Source organism: Schistocerca serialis, chromosome 10 (assembly GCF_023864345.2).
Source record: "Schistocerca serialis cubense isolate TAMUIC-IGC-003099 chromosome 10, iqSchSeri2.2, whole genome shotgun sequence".
Classification (NCBI taxonomy): domain Eukaryota; kingdom Metazoa; phylum Arthropoda; class Insecta; order Orthoptera; family Acrididae; genus Schistocerca; species Schistocerca serialis.
Genome location: NC_064647.1, coordinates 143,542,388 through 143,564,385, shown reverse-complemented (window position 1 = coordinate 143,564,385; position 21,998 = coordinate 143,542,388). Strand labels below are relative to the sequence as shown.

The window sequence follows — 21,998 nt, the reverse complement described above, 5'->3', positions numbered from 1 at the left end:
CGGTCGGCTGTTTGGAATCAGTGCTGCAACAAGGGCCGGCGTTACAGATCGGCAGAGAGGAACTGTTGTGTTTGGACGTGACTGTGACCACACCGTGAAAGAAGTTGCTCGATTGTGGCGTGTCAGCGCAAAGTGTCTACAAGAGATGCTGTTTCAGTAAGCAAGGCAACACCTTTTTCTTCCTCAGCCAATTTCGGTTGAAAAAACGCGGAATTTGCTATGGGACATCGTGGAATATGCTCGTTTCAGCCCGTATAGTTTCATGAAGTTCCGGTGGTTGGTGGTGTACCATACGTAGCCTTCAAAATTATGTCTGGAAGGGAGGTGCGTTCCAACTAGAGCTGTCGTTGAGTTTATTTCGGCGGGAAAACGGAGCATCGGAGAAGGGGCTTGCAGAGTGCTTACGGAAGCCTGGTAGTGAACAAAAGCACGTGGAGTCGTAGGGCGAGGCGTCTATCATCGCAAACGTGTCGGATTTCCCACGTGCGGGTCCCCCACATACGGCTGTGGCTCTTGCAGTGTTGGAACGTGCGGACACTCTCATTCGAGGTGATCGACGCATCACAAACAAACACGTCGCTGCTCAACTGGACGGCTCTGTTGGTAGTGCTGACACACTCGTCCTACTCTGTAGGAATCAACATGGATTCCGGAAACAGCGATAGTCTGAGACCCAACTCGCTTTATTTGTTCATGAGACCCAGAAAATATTAGATAGAGGCTCCCAGGTAGATGCCATTTTCCTTGACTTCCGGAAGGCGTTCGATACAGTTCCGCACTGTCGCCTGATAAACAAAGTAAGAGCCTACGGAATATCAGATCAGCTGTGTGGCTGGATTGAAGATTTTTTAGCAAACAGAACACAGCATGTTGCTCTCAATGGAGAGATTTCTACAGACGTTAAAGTAACCTCTGGCGTGCCACAGAAGCGTGTTATGGGATCATTGTTTTTCACAATACATATAAATGACCTAGTAGATAGTGTCGGAAGTTCCATGCGGCTTTTCGCGGATGATGCTGCAGTATACAGAGAAGTTGAGCATTAGAAAATTGCAGCGAAATGCAGGAAGATCTGCAGCGGATAGGCACTTGGTGCAGGGAGTGGCAACTGACCCTTAACATACACAAATTTAATGTATTGCGAATACATAGAAAGAAGGATCCTTTATTGTATGAGTATATGATAGCGTAACAAACACTGGTAGCAGTTACTTCTGTAAAATATCTGGGAGTATGCGTACGGAACTATTTGAAGTGGAATGATCATATAAAATTAATTGTTGGTAAGGCGAGTGCCAGGCTGAGATTCATTGGGAGAGTCCTTTGAAAATGTAGTCCATCAACAAAGGAGGTGGCTTACAAAACACTCGTTCGACCTATACTTGAGAATTGCTCATCAGTGTGGGATCCGTACCAAGTCGGGTTGACGGAGGAGATAGAAAAGATCCAAAGAAGAGCGGCGCGTTTCGTCACAGGGTTAAGCGTGATAGCGTTACGGAGATGTTTAGCAAACTCAAGTGGCAGACTCTGGAAGAGAGGCGCTCTGCATCGCGGCGTAGGTTTCTGTCCAGGTTTCAAGAGGGTGCGTTTCTGGATGAGGTATTGAATAAGAGGTCCACATCAACCAGCGAGCGAATATTTCCACTGGAACTCCGTGCAGTGGACGTTTGGACTAAGGTACCCCGCAAAAGACCATTGCCCGCCACGTCACATATGTCTGTATGTCCGCAATCAGCCAAACAACACTGGACTGGAGTCGTATAGGCTCACCATTTCGCCTGATTCGAAATGCTGCGAGGAGTCGAGTGCAGCCTCGGCCAAGTGAGGCGATCAAGCCGAAGTGTGTGGAGGGTACAGTTCAAGCCAGAGGTGCTTGTCTCGAGGGCGTTTTTCACACCATACCTGGGCCTTGTTTGCCGTGAGCATGAAGCACAACATTCTCGGTAAGCGAGTGTACGCCTTTCTTCTACGAGGGAAGTTCGAGAAGTAGTGCAACACATTTTTTTCTGAAAGCAATTTGGCTTTATTCAGGATTCGAATGCACCAGATTACTCCCCACCCTTTTGCCTACAAAACTGTTCTCCAACACAGTCTTCGCTCAAAGTCGGATCAAAGATCTTGCTTCTTCAATAACATCCCATCATCCAGGTACTGCTTCCCGCGGTGTGCACTCTTCACTAGCCCAGATGGAAGGTGCGAGATCCGTGCTGTACGGTGGCTGAGGAAGAACAGTTAGTTCAAATTTTGTAAGCTGCTCTCGGCTGCGCAGACGTGTTTGGCGGCTTGCTTTGTCGTGGAGAAGGAGAAGTTCGTTCGCCGCGCGGGATTAGCCGAGCGGTCTAAGGCGCTGCAGTCATGGACTGTGCGGCTGGTCCCGGCGAAGGTTCGAGTCCTCCCTCGGGCATGGGTGTATGTGTTTGTCCTTAGGATAATTTAGGTTAAATAGTGTGTAAGCTGAGGGACTGATGACCTTAGCAGTTAAGACCCATAAGATTTCGCACACATTTGAACATTTGGAGAAGTTCGTTCGAATTTTTGTGGTGACGAACGTGCTGAAATTGTAGCTGCGTGCGACCGGCAGGCGCGCAGCAGATTGGAGAGGTTTGCGGAGCTTTTTGCAGTGATGACGGACGCTTCGCCCAACGACTCACCGTGCTTTTGTTCACTGCCAGGTCTCCGTAGACGTTCTGCGAGCGCCTACGAGTATCTCCGATTCCCTGGTATCCCACCAAAAGAAACTCAATGACAGCTCTCTGCTTCGAAAGCACCGATGCCATTTTGAAACATACGTATAGCGCCGCACCTACTGGAACTTCATGAGACAGTAGAGGCTGAAGAGGGAATATTTCATTATGACCCGTAACAAATTCTGCATTTTTCCAACCGAAATTGGCCGAGAAGAAACAGTGTTGCGTTACCCCTCGTGCATCTTCATGATTATGTTGTGTACGTCTGCACCGGCCGGGGTGGCCGAGCGTTTCTAGGCGCTACAGTCTGGAACCGCGCGACTGCTACGGTCACAGGTTCGAATCCTTCCTCGGGCATGGATGTGTGTGATGTCCTTAGGTTAGTTAGGTTTAAGTAGTTCTAAGTCTAGGGGACTGATAACTTCAGAAGTTAAGTCCCATTGTGGTCAGAGCCATTTGAACCATTTTTGTGCGTCTGCGTTTTTCAAGACGAGAACATTCGCTTTCACGGGGATGCACGCATACGTTTCTGACCCTCTGAATCAATCGATCATATTCCCATAGATAATGATTGCGATTTTGTGGAAGAACGAGTGGAATATAACTGCCCACATCCCTGCAGTTCGGTATAGCTATGGGATCTAATCAGCAATGTCTGCACCCGGACATCGTATAGCTAAAGAAACTGGAGCGCTCTGTCTTCGTCGCCGAATCGAATACATGTTAGAGGCCGTGTAACACTGTACGATCGTGAGGAATTCTGTGGTAATATGCATAGTCATGGATTGCCCGGCTCTCTCGTGTGTGTGTGTGTATGTGTGTGTGTGTGTGTGTGTGTGTGTGTGTGTGTGTTCCGGTTTCCAGGCCTCCTGGCTGGACCGCGTAGTAATTAGCGAGGAGAAAGTGAGTGGCGTGGCAGTTTTGTCGTGTGCAGCAGTTGCGTAATTGGGGGGGGGGGGGGGCATGGCCGGAACTGCCCCACACGTCTGTACTCTTGAGCTGGACGTTTCTGCACTGCCCACAGGGTCTGTACGACCAGCACACCTCTATAGGGGGTGCTGGCACAGAAAAGCTTTTTTCTTCCTTTTTTTCTATATTTATTTTAGCGGTGAAAGAGATGTAGGTATCAACTACGATGCTTTTCATTACTGAAAACTGTTGCCATTCAATCCTGCATGTATAATTTTTGTGCCCAGACTTACGTGCTTATTGGTTTCCAGTAACTACAATACACGTCGAAGCCACTTGGCGTAATGGTCATCACTTCTGTAATCACATCTGTCTCTATATGCCGTTCATTTTTGGAACACAACCTCTGACAAGCTTAGAGACAGACGTGATGACACTTTCTGCAGGACCTGACCATCATTTTGCAGGACAATGGTCGAGCACGTACAGTGCAAGCTGTTGCTGATTTGTTTTACTGATGGTGCTGCTAAGCGCTATACCACCCACTGCACTCCCCTGACTTAAGCCCTCGTAAGTTCAACTCGATTTCTAAACTGAAGGGAACACTTCACGGCATTCGCTTCAGAACTGCTACAAATTCGCCGGGCAATAGACCGCACGACTCGAACTGTCTACACAACTGGCACTGCTAACAAGGGAACCTCCTCATCGCACCCCCCTCAGATTTAGTTATAAGTTGGCACAGTGGATAGGCCTTGAAAAACTGAACACAGATCAATCGAGAAAACAGGAAGAAGTTGTGTGGAACTATGAAAAAAATAAGCAAAATATACAAAGTGAGTAGTCCATGCGCAAGATATGCAACATCAAGGATATTGTGAGCTCAGGATCGCCGTGGTCCCGTGGTTAGCGTGAGCAGCTGCGGAACGAGAGGTCCTTGATTCAAGTCTTCCCTCCAGTGAAAAGTTTACTTTCTTTATTTTCGCAAAGTTATGATCTGTCCGTTCGATCATTGACGTCTCTGTTCACTGTAATAAGTTTAGTGTATGTGTTTTGCGACCGCACCCCAAAACCGTGCGATTAGTAGACGAAAGGCCGTGCCTCTCCAATGGGAATCGAAAGCATTTGATCGCAAGGTCATAGGTCAACCGATTCCTCCACAAGAAAACACGTCTGATATATTCTATACGACACTGGTGACGGCATGTGCGTCACATCACAGGAATATGTTGTCGACCCACCTAACTTGTACACTTGGCGAATGGGTAAAAAGATTCTTCTACCTTGCCCGATTTAGGTTTTCTTGTGGATGTGATAATCACTCCCAAAAAAGTGATGAAAACATAAGAGTTTGTGAAGTAAACTGCAACAAATGAATGCAACAGTTTCACAGTCGCACAGTTTTCCCTATGCTCTGTCAAAACATATGTTTTTAACGTTTTCAAATTTTTCCGTGTGCAGACTGTCAAATCCTGCATATGTCCAAGCAAATCTGAACATGTCCTGGAATTTTGGAGAGCGAAGTTGATTATGCCTGCACTTTGATAATTGTCTGAAAATAAAAAATTAAACTTTACACTCGAGGGAAGAGTTGAACCAAGGACATCTCGTTCCGCAGCTGCTCACGCTAACCACGGGACCACGGCGATCCTGAGCTCACACTATCCTTGATGTTGCCTATCTTGCGCATGGACTACTCAGTTTGTATATTTTGCTAATTTTTTCATAGTTCCACACAATTTCTTCCTGTTTTCTCGATTGATCTGTGTGCAGCTTTCAAGGCCTATCCACTGTGCCAACTTATAACTAAATCTGAAGGGGGTGCGATGGGGAGGTTCCCTTATATGCCACATCGCTGGCAACGGGCTATACACTATGCTGGTGAATAGTTTGAAGGACAGTAAAATTTTCAAACACTCATCTATTTTGAATGAGCTGTAAATAAATAGTTGCCACTATTATAGTTCCAACTCTCGTATATAAAGCGTGTCGTAGGATGCGGGAAACAATTCAGTCGATGTCGTAATGAAAATGTTGTGGGGAAGGCAGACCAAAGACTACGTTTTATTGGCAGAACACTTAAAAAATGTAATAGATTTGCTCAAGAGACTGCCTCTTTTGGAGTACTGTTGCACGGTGTGGGGTCTTTACCGGATAGGATTAACGGAGCGGCGCGTTTTGTATTATCGCGGAATAAGGGAGAGAGTGTCACTGAAATGATACAGGATTTGGGGAGGACATCATTAAAACAAAATCTTTTCGTTGCGACGGAATCTTCTCACGAAATTTCAGTCAACGAGTTTCTCTTCCGATGGCGAAAATATTTTGATGACACCGACCTACGTAGGGGAAACGATCGTCACAATAAAATAAGGGAAATCAGAGGGCACGGAAAGATATAGTTATTCGTTTTTTTTCGCGCGTTGTTAGAGATGGAATAATAGAGAATTATAGTGAAGGTGGTTCAATGAACTCTCTGCCAGGCACTTAAGTATTATTTGCAGAGAGAGAGAGAGAGAGAGAGAGAGAGAGAGAGAGAGAGGAATTATATACCCTGATATTTGATGTATTGCGTGCCTTGTTATCTATTTCCAATGCGCCGTTAAAGCACATGACATGTGTTTTTCTCGCTGAGCCGGGACATTCGCCATGATGTTGTCGCTCCCAGGCATGGGTCTTTATCAGCTGCCGCTGCCTTTGCCAGGCCTTTTCTGTCTGCTAAGCGCGGTGAGAGGAGAAACTCGCTACTGCCTACTCACTCAGCCTCCGGCATCGGCGACATTCATCCGTTGCACTTACTCAAATCACTCACCTTTTGTGATGAACGCTCGCTATTTTCATCATCAATAAAAGGAGAAGAATGCCATCTTGTGTGTCTCTCGGTTCTTGAAATCGCAGTCGGGTCCCCTCGGCCGCTGTGCCGTTTAGAGTGAGACGTGTTTGTAACTGAAAAGGCAGGCATAATCACGCCTCCAGTAGATGCCTGTTCAGGCACTTGTCGCAGCCTCTGTGGCGGTTTTGTCGTCTTTCTCGCTGTTGTCTCACGTACCTCCCAGTGTTTGCGCAACAGGTGCTTTCGGAAGGAATACGTAGCTGTGAGGAAGGAAGGAAGCCGTGCCTCACTTCTGCGTTTCCGACTATCGCGCGCCACGAGATGCTCTGCTACTGAAGTGAGAGAGAGAGAGATTGAGAGAGGGTGCGCCGACTTGTCAGGCATTGCGGAAATCCGCGTCGCTTTCCTTGGCGAGAGTTTACCGTGGCTCCCTGCCAGGGTTTTTTTCCAACCTGCTAAACACGACTCACCGCGGGTTTGGCTGACCTCTTTTTTTCTCTCACACAGTTCCTGGCCTACATTCCCACAAGTCTACAGATCTTCAGAGCAACTAGGAAATGTTTGCACCATGACGCATTTTGGTTCTGAAATTTCCGTCTCTTTTTCGGTAATATATACAGGGTGGTCCATTGATCGTGACCGGGACAAATATCGTACGAAACAAGCGTCAAACGAAAAACTACAAAGACGAAACTTTTCTAGCTTGAAGGGGAATACCAGGTGGCGCTATGGTTGGGCCGCTAGATGGCGCTGCCATAGGTCAAACTTATATCAACTGCGTTTTTAAAATGGAACCCCCATTTTTATTACATATTCGTGTAGTACGTAAAGAAATATGAATGTTTTAGTTGGACCACTTTTTTCGCCTTGTGATAGATGGCGCCGTAATAGTCACAAACTTATGGCTCATAATTTTAGATGAACAGTTGGTAACAGGTAGGTTTTTTAAATTAAAATACAGAACGTAGGTACGTTTGAACATTTTATTTCGGTTGTTCCAATGTGATACATGCACCTTTGTGAACTTATCATTTCTGAGAACGCCTGCTGTTACAGCGTCATTACCTGTAAATACCACATTAATGCAATAAATGCTCAAAATGATGTCCGTCAACCTCAATGTATTTGGCAATACGTGTAACGACATTCCTCTCAACAGCGAATAGTTCGCCTTCCGTAATGTTCGCACTTGGATTGACAATGCGCTGACGCATGTTATCAGGCGTTGTCGGTGGATCACGATAGCAAATATCCTTCAACTTTCCCCACAGAAAGAAATCCGGGGACGTCAGATCCAGTGAACGTGCGGGCCACGGTATGGTGCTTCGACGACCGATCCACCGGTCATGAAATATGCTATTCAATACCGCTTCAACCGCACGCGAGCTATGTGCCGGATATCCATCATGTTGGAAGTACATCGCCATTCTGTCCTGCAATGAAGCATCTTGTAGTAACATCGGTAGAACATTACGTAGGAAATCAGCATATATTGCACTATTTAGATTGCCATCGATAAAATGGGGGCCAACTATCCTTCCACCATACATTAACCCGCCAAGGTCGCTGATGTTCCACTTGTCGCAGCCATCGTGGATTTTCCGTTGCCCAATAGTGCTTATTATGCCGGTTTACGTTACCGCTGTTGGTGAATGACGCTTCGTCGCTAAATAGAACGCGTGCAAAAAATGTGTCACCGTCCCGTAATTTCTCTTGTGCCCAGTGGCAGAACTGTACACGACGATCAAAGTCGTCGCCATGCAATTCCTGGTGCATAGAAATATGGTACGGATGCAATCGATGTTGATGTAGCATTCTGAACACCGACGTTATTGAGATGATTCTCGCGCAATTTGTCTGCTACTGATGTGCGGATTAGCCGCGACAGCAGCTAAAACACCTACTTGGGCATCATCATTTGTTGCAAGTCGTGGTTGACGTTTCACATGTGACTGAACACTTCCTGTTTCCTTAAATAATGCAATTGGTAAACGGTCCATTTTAACACGGGTAATGTATCACGAAGCAAGTACCGTCCGCACTAGCCGAATGTTTCGTGATGCCACGTACTTATACGTTTGCGCATATTACACCGCCATCTATCACAATGCGAAAAAAGTGGTCGAACTAAAACATTCATATTTCTTTACGCACTACACGAATATGTCGTAAAAATGTGGGTTCCTATTTTAAAAAAAAAGAAACGCAGTTGATATCCGTTTAACCTATGGCAGAGCCATCTAGCGGGCCAACCATGGCGCCATCTGGTTTCTCCTTTCAAGCAAGACGAGTTTCGTTCTTCGTAGTTTTTTCGTTTGATGCTTATTCCGTGAGATATTTGGCCCGGTCACTATCAGTGGACCACCCTGTATATATATACAGTGTACAATGTAGAGGTAGCCGGCTCATAACAAGCCACTACACAAAAATGGTAAATGTCCACATATTATGGCCACGTGCGGTGGTACGTCTGGTGAAAACTTCCAGTGTAGGGAGACTACACGTGGTGCGTACTATCTGCCATAAAATATTCAGGCTGCACGGCAAGACCGCTCACAATGGCCAAGACACCCTGTGCTGCGTCCCCTCTACCAAGAAGACCTCATCCTGTCACATTTCGTCTGATAACGTATTATTATTATTATTATTATTATTATTATTATTATTATTATTATTTTGTTAAATAGACGTTGATGGGATGTTAAGCACAAAGCTTCACGAAACACTGACGTACCTGTGGTTAGCCTTCAGGACCATTTTACACTAGAGCTTTTTGTTTTTAATTACTATTGATAGAGCTTGTCTGTTTTGAAGGATGATCGTAATTCAGTGTCGCGAACAGAGTCCAGTTTCTTAACCACTATAGTGTGTGGCACAATGTTCTCTTGCAATGTACCCCTTAAGATTAATAATTGCACAATATCGTCACTTGCACAATGTCCGTTTTGGATTTTGTTGGCTGTTGAAGTCCCGTCTGTCTTCAAACCGACTATTCTCACGTGGCTGTCTTCTATCGCGAGTAGAGCCATGTGTCTGCCTAGATTCGCATTTGGCAGATCCATTTATGAATTATTTGCGTAACGTTAGGCGGATGCATATGTAGTCGTTTGTCTTTTGCACTTAGCGTGTTGCGCCTGAGTCATAGGCCGCCCGGTGCTCTACTATGTATGCTGTGGACACAGCAGTAATCCAGCAATCCCCAATGTGATAAACAAACTGCGCCACAACCCAACAAAATATCCATACGCCTATGGCTGAAAAGCGATGGGTTACCCTGCAATGGCTATCACGTCTGCTTTAAGGTCCCCGTACAAGATGCAACAATTCTTCAAATTTTACTTTGTTTGCGAAATATTTGACCGCGTAGACAACTGTTCCACGTGTTTGTCAAATATGGTGCGTGTATCATGAGTTGACCAGGAATAAGACAAATTTGGCAAGATCGCGGATGTTGTTTGTGCTGATGTTTCGCTGCATTTGTTCAGTGATAAATAGCTCTAATAAAATTTATCTCACTGTATCGTGAGTTTCCACAGCTGTGGCAATTGCGATTAAGGATAAAAACAAAATAGCACCAGCAATTACTAATGTTGTAGCAGTATCCAATTGTTCCCAGCCATATATTACACAGGAAGAGGTCGGGAAGAAAATCAGTATTGTACACATATCATATAAGCGAAAGTGCAATAAAATAAAATAACGACGTTCGGTTGTTCCACGGAAAATATGGGCTGTATATTTCCACATTGTGGTATTTTACTGAGCTGTCATTAGAGAAGCAAGCAGAAGAGGATAAGTAAGTTTTCGCATACTTATGTGGTCTTAAAAAGGGCTCTAAGAAGTGTGGGACTTAACATCTGAGGTCATCAGTCCCCTAGAACTTAGAACTACTTAAACCTAACTAACCTAAGGACATCACACACATCCGTGCCCGAGGCAGGATTCGATCCAGCGACCGTAGCAGCAGCGCGGTTCCGGACTGAAGCGCCTAGAACCGCTCGGCCACAGCGGCCGGCCGGTCTTTTACAGTATGATGGCGAAGTAACTAGTTAGATAAGAGCGAATTTGACTTCACGACGTTCTGAACAAGTTATTAAAAATTTCGCTGTACCTTTGCAGAAAATTGATGTAATTATCAGGGTTTGAGTGTACCAATTCCTTTAAGTGATTTTCATGTGTGTAATTCTCTCTCATTTTAAACATTTTCCTGGACCAGCATCTTCTTTTCTTCTTCTTCTTCTTCTCCAAACAGAGCACTGGAGTCAATGTTGCAACCATTCCTACTGCAGTCAGAATATAGCACACAAGAAAAGCGCCTACTTCAAAAGTAAGGTTAAATAGACAGACTTTTCGGTAAGCGCACATTCTCGTTTGACACAACCGTGGTTAGGTAAGAGCGAATTTGACTTTACGGCGTTCTTCACAAAATATTAAAAGTTTCATGTCGATTCGAAGAAAGTTGATGAATTTTAGTGTCCTGATAGTAAGATTTACTTTAGCATGTTTTCCTGGGTGAATCTCTCAAGCCATTCCCAGGACCACAGCTTCTTCTTCTTCTTCTTCTTCTTCTTCTTCTTCTTCTTCTGCTGCTGCAGTGCCAGAACAGCTTTGTCTGCATTTGTGGCCACAGTCACTACTGTCAAAATACCAACACGTCTGCTTGAAAGTGTGGTTAAACTGACAAATCCGCAGCTAGATAAGGGTGAATTTGACAAGCCGTTTTGCTCGTTCACGGGAACCTTTAGGGACATGGCACGATAAAAAAGTAGTCTGGTTGTAGCTCAAGCAGCGAATACACGTTACAATACAGCTCTTCTCCTGAAGAATATAGCTGGGTCGGTGGTGGTTACGTTACGCATGAAAATGAAATCAACCGCTCGGCTGGACGTTTTAAGAGTACCTACTGTTCCGTCTCTCCCCGTCCGTAGCGTAGATGACTGGGTATTTGTCTTGTCCTCATCGTTTCATCATCATTCAGGTGGCGAGATTGGGCTGAGCAACGGTTGGGAATTTGTACAGGCGCTTATACCCGCGCAGTTGAGTGCCCCACAAACCAATAATAATAATAATAATAATCATCATCATCGTCTTTTCCCCTGCTCCTCTTCCTCTGTCCCCTCACCCTGGAGCTTCCTGAAGTTGCTGTTGTAGTAAGTTGGCATTTGATTTTAGGAACATTAGTATGCTGTTGGCGTTCGTGGGAGGAAGAGGCTAGAAGGAATGTCCGCTGGCCGGCTTAGGGATTCCACTGAGCGCGGCGTCGTCTCTCGGTGAATCGTGTACGTTAGTGCGCGTGTGCGGCCGCCATGCTGCCTCCGTTGGTGGAGCTGGACAATGACGCGAACTGCGACGAGAGCAACAACAACAACAATAACAACAACAACCACCACCACGCGGGCAGCGACGACGCGGACGTCGCCGCCGTGAAAGCGCGCGCCCGCCCGGCCAGCGGGAACAACAACGGCTGTTCGTGGTGGTGGTACGCCGAGCCGGGACACAGGTGAGTCTGGCCCGTGCGATAGAGGTGGAGTAGCAGGCACGTCCGCTGGCGCCCACTCCACTCCACTCCCTCAGCCGGCGGCACGGGCCAACACCGACTCAAAGGGGGGCCTCGGCGCTTGTTGGTGACGTCACGCCAGCTAGGCACGGCGAGCGCCAGGTCTGTTGCAGGCAGAAACGCGTGGGCGTGCTTATCACTATAAATCTCTTATTTTTGGACAAACTGTTTGGTATTGTTTTGGATTCTGCGGTTTTATTTAGATGAAAGATTTTCTTACTATCGTAAAGCTACAAATGAAGATCATAGTTCTGTATTACTGAATCCTGTCGAAACAAACGTGGATCAATATGAGAAGATGCTTTGCCCCATTGCAAGCTTCGGAAATTTTACATTCAAGTAACTATATTTACTTGATCCATTTTTTTATCGAAACTTACCCCGACCCCCTTGCAATGAACTCGTTTCTTTTATTTATTTATTTTCGTTTGACATCGTCACTGGAAATGGGAACTACTTTACATGTGTAAATGTCCAACTGTTGCCAGTCATTCGATTACAGTCATTATCAACGAAAGGAATTCCAAACGGGAAACGAAATAGCTTCATACATCGAAAATACTGCTGAGCTTAAACTTTTTTAAACATGCACATTAAAAAAGGTAGATATTCCCCTCTTGTAACTGAAACGAGAAACTTTATAAGATGAAAAAATTTTATTTGATAAAACAAGTATCTCTCTTTTGCCTCTTCTTCTGTCCCCCCACCCCCTCCCCCAACGTGTACAATCGCAAGATATTTCATTAACATTCTGTGCTCCTCACCCCATAGTCAACCAAGATACCTAAAGAAGAGCACCAATATGTTCACAGTTTCTTGTAAACGCAACCCAGTACAAACGTAACTTCCTCAGATTTACAAATAAGTTAAAGAAGCACGAATTCTGTTGCTGCTGGACCATGAAGTTGTTTTTGTATGTCAATCCTTGAAATAGGTTGAAATTTAAGTTTAGGAGTACACTATTTGTTAAGAAGTGTAATGAATTGCACAATTAATTCATTGCAGAAATCTCTCAGAACAATGTGTGTTGGTCAACTACCGCCAATAGTTTCACATTTTGCTGTGTCGGAGACACCACCATTATGAATATGCCTGAACAGACCTGGCGTTCGCCGTGCCTAGCTGACGTGACGTCACGAACAAGCGCCGAGACCTTCCTTTGCGTCGGTGTTAAACGGGCCCACCCAGTTACGACTCCGTGGGACGGAAGATATTTACCGCTAGGACTTGACTACCCCCTACGCATCCGCACTTGCCATTTTCGTCTTACGTGCTCCTCGCTTCTTTCACAGAGGACTTCCCGTAGCGCCAACGTAGTAGTTTCGTCCGCGCCTTCTTGGTCCAACTTCACAGGGGCGTTTGCCATGCTGAGCTGCGCAGTATGCTGGGTTCCATGCTACGCCGTGGCTATTACGCGAGGTTTAATTCTTACTGTACTTGCTTCGTCTTGAATGACGTTAAGGGGGGCAGGACGTCAAACCGGCCGTCTTGGAGCAGGAGAGGCACCACAGGACATTTTAATTTCCACTGTTTATACTTTTACAAGTAAATTCATAAAATTTTGTCAGCATGACCAGGAAGGATTCAGGATTCACTCTCGTAGCAGCCGAAGTTCAAAAACATAACAAAATAATTTTTTCTGCATGTGAAATTTCATCATTTTTTCACTTACTATTAACGCATTTGTTGCTATAGGTACACTTTTCTTCATAAATAAGAGAGACTGTTCGACGAATTTTGCACAGCATACAAACCATACTTAAGGTGTCTGAAACTCTAGAATCTATTTAATTTGTGAAAGAATCAATGAGCAGTTACGTTTTAAACTTTATGCTTAAAAATATCAGATTTTGTAGTTTATTAAGACTGTGGTAAAAAGTCAGATAATTGATTTGGAAAATTCTAGAGTTTCATACACCTGTAAGTATGTTTTGTATGCTGTGCAAAATTCATCAAAGAATCTCTCGTACTTGTGAAGAAAAATGTACCTATAGCAACAAATGGAGCCAACAGTAAGTGAAAAAATGATGAAATTTCATATCTAAAAAATATTTTATTATGTTTTTGCACTTCCACTGCTATGAGTGTGAATCCTGAATCCATCCTGGTCATACTGGCAAAGTTTTATGAATTTATTTGTAAATGTATAGACAGTAGAAAATAAAATGTCCTATGGTGCCTCTCCTGCTCCAAGTCGGCCCGTTTGACGTCCTACCCCCCCTTAAAAGATTAAAGGAAGAAGGAATAAAAACATTGTGTTAGCAGAGGTTGCCTGGTACACGCGGCGCTCGGGGACCACAGTACAGCTATGACACCTGAGGATGGGCTTATAAAAGTCCGAAATCGGTCTAGTGAAAATAAAGTAACATACAACTGAAGTGGTATTTTCAACCTCTGCTATAATGTTCAGTTGCGGATGTTGTGCCAACAGGATTGTTTGTAACTTTGTGTTAGTTTTGTAAAAAAAAGCATCTTTCTCGTTTCAGGCGCGTTTTGCTTTTTACTATAAGCAGGGGTGGCCAGACTTTTAGCCCGCTACGGTCGCAGGTTCGAATCCTGCCTCGAGCATGGATGTTTGTGATGTCCTTAGGTTAGTTAGGTTTAACTAGTTCTAAGTTCTAGGGGACTAATGACCTCAGCGGTTGGGTCCCATAGTGCTCAGAGCCATTTGAACCATTTGACAGTAAATAAGGAGCAAAAGAAACTGAGAGAATAGTGTCGTTTCTGATTGAAAAAATTCAGTTTATCTTAACTTTTGCTACGGTCGCAGGTTCGAATCCTGCCTTGGCCATGGATGTGTGTGAAGTCTAGGGTGACACTGGTGACGGCATGTGCGTCACATGACAGGAATATATTGTCGACCCACCTAACTTGTACACTTGGCGAATGGGTAAAAAGATTCTTCTACCTTGCCCGATTTAGGTTTTCTTGTGGATGTGATAATCACTCCAAAAAAAGTGATGAAAACATAAGTGTTTGTCACATAAACTGAAAATAAAAAATTAAACTTTTCACTAGATGGAAGATTTGAACCTAGGACCTTTCGTTCCGCAGCTGCTCACGTTACCACGAGACCACGGCGCTCCTGCGTTCCTATGGTCCTTAATGTTGCCTATCTTCCCTTGAACTACTCTGTATATTTTGCTTATTTTTTCACAGTTCCACACATTTTCTTCCTGTTTTCTGAATTGATCTGTGTTCAGTTTTTCAAGGCCTATCCACTGTGCCAACTTATAACTAAATGTGAGGGGGGTGCGATGGGGAGGTTCCCTCGTTAGTATCTGGTAAAGTCAGTCCGAAGCAGATAAATAAGACTGGCGGATTCCTTTTAAGATGTAACTGCTAGTGACGTCAGAGACGTAGTACGACGACGTGGAACGTAGTGAGATAGGAGGAAAAGGTAATGAGGAAGGAAGAACTTGGGGGCCTGGCTCGGTACAGCGCGCCGTCGACGCGCGGAGTGTGCGGCACGAATCGCAGCGCTCCAAGGCCACACAGCAGCGGCTAGGCGGCTAGGCAGCTCGGCTCGTAATTAGAGGCGGGACGCGTAGCGGAATGCGCCGGCCGACGGAGTTACTGCGGGCTGCTGGCAGCGATCCAGTGCGGCGGCGCTAGCTTCGCCTCCGCCTCTGCCTCGGCCGCTCGCTTCCTCTATTTTTACTCTTTCTCCCGTTCTCCCCCGCGCGAGGCGATCAAGGTCAGGCCCTGGCGCGCGGGGACGCGGATGATGTTCGCGGAAAAGCGAGACCGCGTCCGCCGCCCGCTGGTCCCGCAGCCACACACCTGCACCGAATGGTCCGTACCACCGATGCGGCCAGATTCTACCACGTTTCCACGAGGATAATTGAAAATAGAACCCAGTGCGTTGTCCTCCATGGCGAGTGTTCCTCGGAGGTGAGGTATCATCTGGAGTGCCCCAGGGAAGTGTGGTAGGTCCGCTGTTGTTTTCTATCTATATAAATGATCTTCTGGATAGGGTGGATAGCAGTGTGCGGCTGTTTGCTGATGATGCTGTGGTGTACGGGAAGGTGTCGTCGTTGAGTGACTGTAGGAGGATACAAGATGAATTGGACAGGATTTGTGATTGGTGTACAGAATGGCAGCTAACTCTAAATATACAGGGTGTTACAAAAAGGTACGGCCAAACTTTCGGGAAACATTCCTCACTCACAAATAAAGAATAGATGTTATGTGGACATGTGTCCGGAAACGCTTAATTTCCATGTTAGAGCTCATTTTAGTTTCGTCAGTATGTACTGTACTTCCTCGATTCACCGCCAGTTGGCCCAATTGAAGGAAGGTAATGTTGACTTCGGTGCTTGTGTTGACATGCGACTCATTGCTCTACAGTACTAGCATCAAGCACATCAGTACGTAGCATCAACAGGTTAGTGTTCATCACGAACGTGGTTTTGCAGTCAGTGCAATGTTTACAAATGCGGAGTTGGCAGATGCCCATTTGATGTATGGATTAGCACGGGGCAATAGCCGTGGCGAGGTACGTTTGTATCGAGACAGATTTCCAGAAGGAAGGTGTCCCGACAGGAAGACGTTCGAAGCAATTGATCGGCGTCTTAGGGAGCACGGAACATTCCAGCCTATGACTCGCGAATGGGGAAGACCTAGAACGACGAGGACACCTGCAGTGGACGAGGCAATTCTTCGTGCAGTTGACGATAACCCTAATGTCAGCGCCAGAGAAGTTGCTGCTGTACAAGGTAACGCTGACCACGTCACTGTATGGAGAGTGCTACGGCAGAACCAGTTGTTTCCGTACCATGTACAGCGTGTGCAGGCACTATCAGCAGCTGATTGGCCTCCACGGGTACACTTCTGCGAATGGTTCATCCAACAATGTGTGAATCCTCATTTCAGTGCAATGTAGAGATTCTTCGTGTTCGTATTGTGGACGGCTGTGACACAATACGCCATTCTCCAGGGCTGCATCAGCGCATCAGGGATTCCATGCGACGGAGGGCGGATGCATGTATCCTCGCTAACGGAGGACATTTTGAACATTTCCTGTAACAAAGTGTTTGAAGTCACGCTGGTACGTTCTGTTGCTGTGTGTTTCCATTCCATGATTAATGTGATATGAGGAGAAGTAATAAAATGAGCTCTAACATGGAAAGTAAGCGTTTCCGGACACATGTCCACATAACATATTTTCTTTCTTTGTGTACGAGGAATGTTTTATGAAAGTTTGGCCGTACCTTTCTGTAACACCATGTAGATAAATGTAAATTAATGCAGATGAGTAAGAAAAAGAATCCCGTAATGTTTGAATACTCCATTAGTAGTGTAGCGCTTGACACAGTCACGTCGATTAAATATTTGGGCGTAACATTGCAGAGCGATATGAAGTCGGACAAGCATGTAATAGCAGTTGTGGGGAAGGCGGATAGTCGTCTTCGGTTCATTCGTAGAATTTTGGCGAGATGTGGTTCATCTGTAAAGGAGACCGCCTATAAAACACCAATACCACCTATTCTTGAGTACTGCTCGAGCGTTAGGGATCCCTATCAAGTCGGATTGAGGGAGGATATAGAAGCAATTCAGAGGCTGGCTGCTAGATTTGTTACTGGTAGGTTTGATCATCACACGAGTGTTACGGAAATGCTTCAGGAACTCGGGTGGGAGTCTCTGGAGGAAAGGAGGCGTTCTTTTCGTGAATCGCTACTGATGAAATTTAGAGAACCAGCATTTGAGGCTGACTGCAGTACAATTTTACTGCCGCCAACTAATATTTCGCGGAAAGACTACAAAGATAAGAGAGATTAGAGCTCGTACAGAGGCATATAGGCAGTCATTTTTCCCTCGTTCTGTTTGGGAGTGGAACAGGGAGACAAGATGCTAGTTGTAGTATGAGGTACCCTCCGCCACGCGCCGTATGGTGGATTGCGAAGTATGTATGTAGTGTAGATGTAGAAAATTATGCGTCGCAAAAAATGAGACTACGACTAACGGGGGATACTGAATGTATGCCAGAGGTATGTTTTAATTACCTCGGTAAAATGAGACAGTGACCGTGAAACATGATGTCCTTGTTTGTAAAAAATGTCGAAACACAACACCGTCAAACGTCCGTCCAAATTTACAGTTGTTATTTTGTTGAGCGACCAGTTTGAACGCTACAATACATCTTCAGGCGCCCTGACCGACGTGTAGGCATCTGTATGGTGCGAAATATCTCGTAATATATCAATACCGAACTGGCAGTATCGAGTGCCGATATTTTTATTTTATATTTTTTCGCAGTTTTCGCTAAATATTTGGAATTGCAGTAAACATAATTTTACCTTCACTTTGTTAAGAAGTCTTGCTACTTCATCAGCTTCCATCACGTTCAGTCTGTCTCTTTGACTGTGTGAAGCAAGTATACGTGGCACAAAACAGATGTCCGATTGCAGTGCGGGGTGGCTGTGTGAATGGAATAACCAGATTTCCCATACAGTTTTGAACAAAAACACAATTTTTCACGCGACTACTGTTCTATTTCTTCACGTCAGCATTCCGGCGCACGGGGTCCCGGGTTCGATTCCCTGCGAGGTCAAGGATATTCTCTGCCCCGAGATGACTGGGTGTTGTGTGTCCATCATCATTGACTCGCAAGTCGCCGAAGTGGCGTCAACTAGAGAGGACTTGCAATACGGCGGCCGAACTCCCCCGCACGGGACCTCCTGGCCAACAATGCCATATGATCATTTTTTTCAAAAACATTTGCTGAAAATGATAAACAAAAATCGAATTGACGATTGGTCCTTGCTCTAGGCGGAGACGTGAGAGGGTAAATGCTGACGTAATCGGCGCTCGGCGCTGTCTACAGAAACTGTAATGTTTAACTTCACCACGTAGTTTTGACACTACAACTGCCGAGTCGCTAGCGTTTGCGGAAATGAAAGAACGGGGAAATCGACATGAGCTGTTCCGAACACATCCGATATGTGACAAAACCGAACGACGGACTCATCGGACACGTTGAAACTTCCCCTTTGAATGTAAAGAACGACTATGCTAGTAAAACTTCTACGTTACTTGATTTTCAAACTCCAGACTGAAACTGAACGTACTCAGACAGTTCTCTCTTTACTTATTCTGATCATCACTAAACTGACACACAGTATTTTAGCGCAACGCAGTCTCACCTTCAATAATCTCTACAAAAGAATAGCCCTGAGTAACAATAACCTATGCCCTTCATGAATCACTTACCTCACAAAAAACTTCGTTACTCGAAATACTGCAATACAGCAAGCGCCAATACTGCCAGCTAGATAAAACATTCTAACTACTGAAGCACTAACTACTGATAGGCATATAGTTAGCAAATGAAAGATTTTGGCACAGAACAAACAATGTATTTAACATATTTTCTTTTTTTTTGACGGACACACGTCCAGATCGTCCGCTCATATTAACATCTCGAAACTCTGGCATCTCTCTCCCCACCTCCACACATTGCTCCCCACGTGCACACATTGTTGGCGGCTCACCTCCAACTGCCCCACACTGCACTGGCGAATAACATCCAACAACGAGTCCAACCAGCCACAGACTGCACACAGCGCAGTCAGCGATTTTAATACAGAGCGCTACGTGGCGTTACCAACATAAAAACCCAAACAGCCTACTTACAACCTTTTACTGTGCCACTTACGTGAATTTACCATTGTTAGAAAAGTTATGGCGAAACGTGAACGTGCATCGTTTTCCTTTAAGTTTTTGCTCCAAGGGGAATATGCAGGCTGCTAGCTTGTTGATGTACAGAATATCTAATAATAAATGCATACTTAAAAATACAGCTCTAAAATCGTCAGTATATTTACAATGTACAGTCTCCTTTTATAGGCCTGTACGTCGATATTTTTCCCACAATATATCGATATTTTTCAGTAGACCGAGTGCCAATAACACAAGGGTTGGAACTTAAATAGTGGCAACTATTTATTCACAACCGATACAAAAGAGTTACATGTTTGCACCTGTTACTGTCCTTCAAAGAAGTCACCAGCGCTGTGTAGCACCCGTTGCCAACGATGTGGAAGGCGTACTATACCGTTAGCAGAGCCTGTTCTGTTGATGGTGCGAATGGAGCGGTCTACTTAACTGCCTGTCGAATCTCTGGAACAGTTCTGAAGCGAATGCCACGGTGTGCTTCCTTCATATTCGGAATCAAATCAAATTCACAAGGTCTAAGTCTGGGGAGTATGGTGGATGGTACAGTGCTTCCCAGTCCCATCCACCGAACAGAGCAGCCACAGCTTGCGCTGTATGCGCCCGCCCATTGTCGTGCAAAATGATGTGTGGGTTGCACAGGAAGTGTCGCCGCCTCTTCCGCAAAGCTGGTCGCAGGTGATAATTCAAAAACGAACAGTAATATTGTGCATTGACGGTCTGCCGTGAGGGAACGTAATGCGTTAGGATAACACCAATTGCAGTCGTATACGAAAAGCACCATACTGGGGCTCTGACGCACTTTCGACTTTCGCGGCGACCCATAATGAAGCCATTCGTTGGCTTGGGGTTTCAGTTTTGGCTCGTACGGGTGGCCCATGTCTCACCCAGTGTTACGATACGGCGTAACAAAGCCTCTCCTTCGCGCTCCAAGTGCGTCTGAGCAGCGTCTTAACGCATCCATTTCTGCATTTCCGTCAAGTCATGCGGAACCCATCTTGATGCAATTTTTCGCATGCCCAGGCATTCCTGCAGGATGTGAAGCACAGTCGTACGCGCTAATCCGGTTTCGTGGGCGAGCTCACGAATCGTACGACGTCGATCACTGTTACGTGGCAACAGCATGCACTTCTTCAGAGACGCTAGGACGACCTGCCCGATTCATGTCTGCCACAGTTTACCGACCTTAGCTGAAGGCTTTTACCCAACGTGCCACTGTTCTGTACGGCAATGCCGACTCCCCGCACGCCTCTTTAAGACCTTGATAACGCTGTCCTGCTGTACGACCTCTGGCACATTCAATCTTGATCCACCTCCGTTGTTCCTGTTTCGAAAACACAGTGACACCGTTACGTTAGACCGCTCACTCACAAGTGACTCTGTTTCCCTCGCCGGCCGTTGGTGGCCGAACGCTTCTAGGCGCTTCAGTCTGGAACCGCGCGACCGCTACGGTCGCAGGTTCGAATCCTGCTTCGGGCATGGATGTGTGTGATGTCATTAGGTTAGTTAGGTTTAAGTAGTTCTAAGTTCCACCCAACATGTTGTTGTAGTGGTCTTCAGTCCTGAGACTGGTTTCATGCAGCTCTACATGCTACTCTATCCTGTGCAAACTTCTTCATCTCCCAGTACTTACTGCATCCTACAGCCTTCTGAAACTGCTTAGTGTACTCCTCTCTTCGTCTCTATGATTTTTATGCTCCACGCTGCTCTCCAATGCTAAATTTGTGATCCCTTGATGCCTCAGAACATGTCCTACCAACCGGTCCCGTCTTCTTGTCAAGTTGTGCCACAAACTCCTCCCCAATTCTGTTCAGTACCTCCTCATTAGTTATGTGATCTACCCATCTAATCTTCAGCATTCTTCTGTAGCACCACATTTCGAAAGCTTCTATTCTCTTCTTGTCCAAACTGTTTATCGTCCATGTTTCATTTCCATACATGGCTTCGCTCCATACAAATACTTCCAGAAACGGCATCCTGACACTTAAATCAATACTCGATGTTAACAAATTTCTCTTCTTCAGAAACGCTTTCCTTGCCATTGCCAGTCTACATTTTATATCCTCTCTACTTCGACCATCATCAGTTGTTTGGCTCCCCAAATAGCAAAACACCTTTTCTACTTTGTTTCATTTCCTAATCTAATTCCCTCAGCATCACCCGATTTAATTCGACTACATTCCATTATCCTCGTTGTTCATCTTATTCCTCTTTTCAAGACACTATCCATTGCGTTCAACTGCTCTTCCAACTCCCTTGCTGTCTCTGACAGAATTACAATGTCGTGGCGAACCTCAAAGTTTTTATTTCTTCTCCATGGATTTTAATACCTATCCGA

At 45.5% G+C, this 21,998-nt stretch overlaps 1 protein-coding gene across 4 annotated transcripts in view; it reads left to right on the top strand.

Moving 5' to 3' along the window:
- The window catches only part of LOC126424745 (protein sprint), a 551,880-nt gene that overhangs the window by 287,527 nt on the left and 242,355 nt on the right, over positions 1 to 21,998 (top strand). For 2 of the 4 annotated variants that reach the window (XM_050087463.1, XM_050087462.1), the window contains exon 2: positions 11,602 to 11,929. The exons of the other annotated variants lie outside the window; for them this stretch is intronic. In XM_050087463.1, the coding sequence (XP_049943420.1) occupies positions 11,736 to 11,929 (194 nt within the window). In that variant the 5' untranslated portion in view covers positions 11,602 to 11,735. The remainder of the gene's footprint in view (positions 1 to 11,601; positions 11,930 to 21,998) is intronic. 4 annotated transcript variants of the gene reach the window in all.